At 35.6% G+C, this 6,629-nt stretch overlaps 1 protein-coding gene across 1 annotated transcript; it reads left to right on the plus strand.

Moving 5' to 3' along the window:
- The first annotated feature begins 888 nt into the window (after nt 1-888).
- Nucleotides 889-5,692, plus strand: LOC132266391 (G-type lectin S-receptor-like serine/threonine-protein kinase At4g27290). Its single transcript, XM_059767242.1, has 7 exons — nt 889-2,340; nt 2,546-2,692; nt 3,577-3,704; nt 4,058-4,268; nt 4,628-4,865; nt 4,942-5,092; nt 5,168-5,692. The coding sequence occupies exons 1-7, from the start codon at nt 1,005-1,007 to the stop codon at nt 5,471-5,473; spliced, it is 2,517 nt and encodes an 838-aa protein (XP_059623225.1). The 5' UTR covers nt 889-1,004; the 3' UTR covers nt 5,474-5,692.
- Nucleotides 5,693-6,629: the final 937 nt, after the last annotated feature.

The raw sequence follows: 6,629 nt of genomic DNA on the forward strand, positions 1-6,629 counted from the left end.
CGATTTATTTTTCAGGTTATTAGAAGTTCAAATCTCAAGGTTAAGGATCCGCAGCTGGAGGACTTATCTATTTTTTCTATTTTATTTCACAGTAGGATATTATTATTTCAGTGATTATTACTGGATTTATTGATAGTTAAGAGTAATCGGGAGTTGTAACAATTGGCGAGTTATTAATGGAAATTTTTATTTATTAGTTTTTCGTCAGCGAGTTATTTATTCTTTTTATTTTTTATTTTGTACTCTGTACTTGTTTGAAATACTTTAATTGTTTTGATATTCTCTGATTTTGTGCGCGGACTTGATCAACTCGTGTTCCGAAATTAAGGAGTATTGACCTCTTAAATTATCCCATGTGTTGCAAAAAAAAAAAAAAAAAAAACACATCTAAAACCGTTAGCCAACAAACTGAATTTTAACTTAATTGAAGGCATGCGACAAATGTGACCTAACCCAATTTTAAAATGTCAAAAATAATGACCGTTAAACCCATTATTATATATACATATACATGTTATATCTATATTCTCCGTATTTAAAAATCCCCAATTTATGTTCAGCAACAAATCCTAACAAAAAATTATTCAGCTAGTTGGTGTACCATCTCCATCTCTAGGTATATATATATATATATATATATATATATATATAAAATCATACAGACAAGTGAATGAGAAATGCCATCATTATTCAACATGTCACACACAGCATTTCAAAGCCTTCATAACAGAGGAAGCCATCACTGTCACAAATATGTTTCAAGTGGGTCAAAGAAGGAAAATTTGTGACCGGTTTCAGAAGCCTTTGATGACCATGGAAAAAGATGCCCATCATTATTCATTTATATACAAAGCTCAATTCAAGTAGCAATATGAAAACAGAGTCCACTCCAAAATCCATTTTTATGATTAATTTGTTGTAAAATCAAAACCAATTCATTTGGGTTTCAGAGATTTGGATGATTAACTTCGCTTCAAAGAGTCTGAAAGGTAGACAGCACCATTATGGGAAGCATAAGTAAATCATCAAAGAATTTTGGCTTTACCATAATTCTTTACTTGTATTCTATTTTTTCCATGTTAACAACAACCTCCTATGCAGTAGAATTGAACACCATAACTGCAACTCATTCTCTTACAGATGGGCAAACCATGGTCTCTTCAGACGGAACATTCGAACTGGGATTTTTCAACCCCTCGGGCGGTATTTCCAGGAATCGATACTTGGGAGTATGGTACAAGAAAATATCTGTTCGGACTGTGGTATGGGTTGCCAACAGAGACACTCCACTTACTGATACCTTAGGAGGAGGAGTCTTAAAGCTCACAGACGGAGGAATTCTCGTGCTTGTCAATGGTACAAACAGCATCATCTGGTCTTCTTCAAATTCATCCTCAAATAACAACACAGTGAATTCAGCTCCAGTTGCACAGCTTTTGGATTTGGGTAATCTTGTTGTCAAAGATGCAAATGATGAGAATATCCTGTGGCAGAGTTTTGATTATCCTGGAGACACTTTGTTGCCGGGCATGAAGCTTGGAAAGAACCTAGCAACTGGAATTGATAGGCGTCTATGGTCATGGAAGTCCAGTGATGACCCTTCTAAAGGAGAGTATTCTTATGGATTTGATCTTCGTGGATTCCCACAATTAGTCCTCCTGGAAGGTTCGGTTGAGCGATACCGCTCTGGACCATGGAATGGTCTCCGCTTTAGTGGCACGATGGGTTTAATACCAAACAGTATCCACACATACCATTTTGTTTTTGATCAGCAGGAAGTTTATTATGAATATGAGCTTATTAATAGCTCAGTTCTCTCAAGGCGGGTTTTGAACCAGAATGGAATTGTACAGCGCTTGACATGGAATTATAAAACACAGGATTGGACAGTTTATACTAATGCACCAGCAGATAACTGTGATTTTTATGGGCTGTGTCAGGCCTATGGTATCTGCAACACCATTCCTACGTCCCCAGTGTGTGGGTGTCTTGATAAATTTGTTCCAAGGTATCCAAAAGATTGGGACACAGCAGATTGGTCAGGTGGGTGTGTGCGAAGAACAGCCTTGGATTGCCACAATGAATCATCAAATGGATTTATCAAGTATTCCGGTGTTAAATTGCCTGACACGCGGAATTCCTGGTTTAATAGGACCATGACCCTCAAGGAATGCGAGACGGTATGCTCAAAAAACTGTTCTTGTATGGCTTTTGCAAATATAGACGTAACAGCAGGAGGAAGTGGCTGCTTGCTCTGGTTTGATGCCTTGATTGATATTAGGGACCTCGGAGAAATTGGACAAGATCTTTACATACGAATGGCCTTCTCTGAGTTAGTAGGTATGATATATATTCCCAAGCATGTAGATCAGTAGCTTTTACATTCTGTTTGGAAATATAAAAGAAAGTTGCCATGTTTTCACCAGAAAGGAGGCATATTAGAAGCTCTCAATGAAAAGTGTCTTCTTTTACTGCTGCTTTATTTCTTAGTTTTCCTGCCTTCAAATATAGTTGCTTTACATTGTGGTAAATTTTGACTCTGCAGAAACACATAGCAGCTCCAGATTGAAGATTATAATCATTCCTATATTACTTGCAGCAGTGGTACTCCTAGGCCTGTTCTTTCTCTTGTATTTCTTAAGGCGGAGGAAGCTGAAGAGACTAGGTAAGATATCTAGAACACTCAAATTACTTCCCATTCCTATTTAGCAAAGAAAACTACAAATTTTTACAGAGGCGAATCATGTCTTGTCGGCATCAAATGTCAAGATTTTCAAATTTATTTCCTTTTCCACTTTATCTTGGTCTCATTCTGTACCTTTTGCTTTACAATAAGGGCGGGTTGCTGTAATCTGATGGCTCATGTACAGTGAGTGTACCAAAATCAAGCTTTTTGAATGCTATTAACTCTTGATAATATCATCCAACCAAAGTGTTTTTTTTTTTTTTTTTTACTAAAATGGACCTATCAGATTTTGGGTCTTAGTCATCATCCTTTCTCTTAGCTTACGTCACTTTTTCAGGATGAGGATAGAGAGAGACATTGCGTGTCATGAAGGGTGTGCAGAGAACATGTGTACTTATCTACCCTGAATTAAAGCTTGAGCTTTTAAAGAGAGTATAACAAATAAATGCTGCTAAAAATGCATCTAGGGTATCATTACTTAAGTTTGTGATTATTTCACATTCTTTTTTGTTGATATAGCAAAGGAAAACAGCTGGACATCTCAATTCTTGTCCTACCCACTGATGTTGCTTACCAGTTTCTTTTTTTATTCTTAAAAAAATGATTATCATGATGCCACAAGAGTATCATGCCATACCATTCTAGAAGTAGAGTCGGAGTGATTCGTTAGTAAGAATATTTTTATGTCGCCTTTGGGAGCACTGAATTGGTGCATTGAATTTGGAATTGAAGCAAATTTGGTGATTCGGTATTGCTGTCACAGATTCAGTGCTCTCAAACATGGCATTAGTGATTTTAATTTGGGATCTTATTGAATAATATTGTCATACATGTTAATTCAACGAATTTGTACAACTTGTTTTATTCATATGAAGTTTATTTCTACTTTACAGAACTAGATAAATTCAATCAAGATTTAGAGTTGCCATTATTTGACTTTGAGACAATAGCTAATGCCACAAGTAACTTTTTGATCGACAATAAGCTTGGAGAGGGCGGCTTTGGACCTGTCTACAAGGTAATGGTCACATTTATAAATCTATGCAGCATCTAGGAACATCTATGAAAAATAGTTTTTGCTACCAACTCTGTTATGGTACCATCTCTATGCACCAAAACCAGTATTTGAATAAAAACTTTTCGGTCACTAGTTTTCCCTGAAAATTTCTATACTTTAAAATCTTCATTCTAAATGCTTAGCAATGTTAGTCAGTGCTATTGTTCTACACCTTTGACTCTGCTGTTATAATATGAAGTATGAAGTAATTGTCTTAATAATGACTGTTGGAGACAATCTCCACATAGGATAGCACACTAAACGTCGAGGGAACGAAAAAGGGAAAATGAAACTCTCAGAATGATAATTTTCAGGGTGTGTTAGAAGAGGGACAAGAAATAGCTGTGAAGAGGCTTTCAAGGAATTCAAGACAAGGACTCGATGAGTTCAAGAATGAAGTTCTATGTATTTCCAAACTTCAGCACCGAAACCTCGTGAAGCTTCTAGGTTGTTGCATTCAAGATGACGAAAGGATGTTGATCTACGAATACTTGCCCAACAAAAGCTTGGATTACTTCATTTTTGGTTTGTGTCACTTGAAACCTTTATTTATTTAGCCTTTTGTACTTTTTGATAGTCTTAATAAACTGAACTTAGTCCTGTCTAGTTATTTTCATTATGCATGCTCCAAATTCCCCACTTCCTGTGGAGTGATGTTTAGGAGGATGCTTTTATCAAAAGCCTTGGGAGAAGGGTCGAGCCCCATATTCATCCCAGTTGAAGATGGGAGACAGGATACTCTAACTTCTTCATAATAAGTGCAGCTGCTTGACCTTGCTCCCAAGGATTATTCATGGTTGTGAATTTATAAAAGTAGTTCTCATTTAGCCTCATGAATCCAACTAAACAGCAACATGAATTAATTGGATGGAAAAATTGGGCAGATAAAGAAAAAAGCATATTACTAGATTGGCCTAAGCGCTACAACAATATCAAGGGGATTGCTCGGGGAGTTCTCTATCTTCATCAAGATTCCAGACTCAGAATTATCCATAGAGATCTCAAGGCTAGTAATATTTTACTTGATAACAACATGAACCCCAAAATTTCAGACTTCGGCATGGCTAGAAGTTTTGGCGGCGATGAAATGGAAGCAAATACAAATAGAGTGGTTGGAACACAGTAAGAACTTTAAATATGTTGGAAGTGCTACTTCTATTGCTCAGAAATTGATTTCTTTTTTGTTGACTTCCTGCAGCGGTTACATGTCCCCTGAGTATGTAATGAATGGATTCTTCTCGGTAAAATCTGATGTGTATAGCTTTGGTGTATTGGTGCTTGAGATAGTTAGTGGGAGCAAAAACAGAGGATTTTCTCATCCAGATCACAGCCTCAACCTCCTAGGACATGTAAGTGTCAATAGTTACCTTGTAGTATTTCATGCATTGATTCAAGAATTACTGACAAAAATAAGTCGCAATTAGGCATGGACACTTTATAAAGAAGGCAAACTTTTGGATCTGATTGATGCATCGGTAGTGCACTCGTGTAATCTTACTCAAGCATTTAGATCAATCCATATCGGTCTATTATGCGTGCAACAAAGTCCAGAGGACAGGCCAAACATGCCATCTGTGGTTATGATGTTAGATAGTGATATTGCTTTGCCTCAACCGAAAGAGCCCGGGTTTTACACTGGAAGAAAGTTTGCTGAAGTAGATTCATCATCAAACAAGCCTAAATTGTGTTCATCCAATCAATTAACTGTAACAATTTTGGCCCCTCGCTAGAAGATGTTTCATGTAAATATTTTGATCCTCCACGGCTCCACACCTGGCAAAAACTTTTGTATAAGCCACTTTAACAACAGAAAAAAAGAAGAAAGGAAAATGAAAGTTATTTCTGATGTAGAAATAATTGGCTGAGGCATATTTGAAAAAAAAAGAAAAAAAAACATCTTTAGTCGAAGAAGAAGGCCTCCGGTAATTTGCAGTATTGGTGGTAGGGTGAGTCATGTAATAATATTTGTTAATTTTGGCGGCCAGCTCCATTATGGGTTATCTTTATTTTATTTCATTTGTAATTGCCATGTTTACTAGAAACTTAACTAGCTGGTCTTTCGATCTCTTTGAATTTGTAAGCCTAGTCATATGTGTATACTGTTATCCTTAAGTCTCATAAGTTATTTCAGTAAAAATTACTCCTTAGAAGGATTGCTTTTCTAAAATCACTGTGAAGATAACAATTAGTATAAAGAAAGCTACTTGAACTAGCTGCATGCATAAATTGATATATAGTGAACTTGATGACGCTTCTACAATAAGCCCAAAGAATTTTTTTTTTTCCTAGTTGGGACGCGCACACACTGTCTCTGCTGAGATTCGTATCCCTAACCTCACTTTAAGAAGTAGGAGTCTTATACCTCTAGGTCACATGCATGTTGGTATGAGTCCAAAGAATTCAATTACTGAAGTCAATTTGTCAACCAGTTCCCAATGCCTAAAGTTAATTCTATTACTGTATTTGTACGTAGGCTGGACTTGAAACATTATGGACTTGAATTCTTTATCTTAAAACAAATAATAGTTAATTTAATTTGGAAGTTCTCAAATAAATTTAATTAGAAATGCGTGAATAGCAGTCAAAGTAAAAAACTCTTCAGAAAATTTTGAGTTCAAGAAATAAAATCATCTGTGTATAATACATTATATTTTTTGTTTTCCCCCTTTTTCTCCACTTGAATTACCAATTCTTGATATCCATCAATTCCATTTTTACAACTAAAGGACCTAGATTACTGAGAGGGACAATGTTAAAATTTCAAAATTAATATAATTGAAAATAAAGAAAATTAAAACTACTTAATGTTAAAAATAAAAAATATAAAAATAAAATAAAAATCAGGGGAGCATATATATATATATATTTTTTTAATTTTTTTTTTTT

This window comes from Cornus florida, unplaced genomic scaffold, assembly GCF_030987335.1.
Source record: "Cornus florida cultivar Cherokee Brave unplaced genomic scaffold, ASM3098733v1 CherokeeBrave_3.0.0_Hap2_Chr07, whole genome shotgun sequence".
Lineage (NCBI taxonomy): Eukaryota > Viridiplantae > Streptophyta > Magnoliopsida > Cornales > Cornaceae > Cornus > Cornus florida.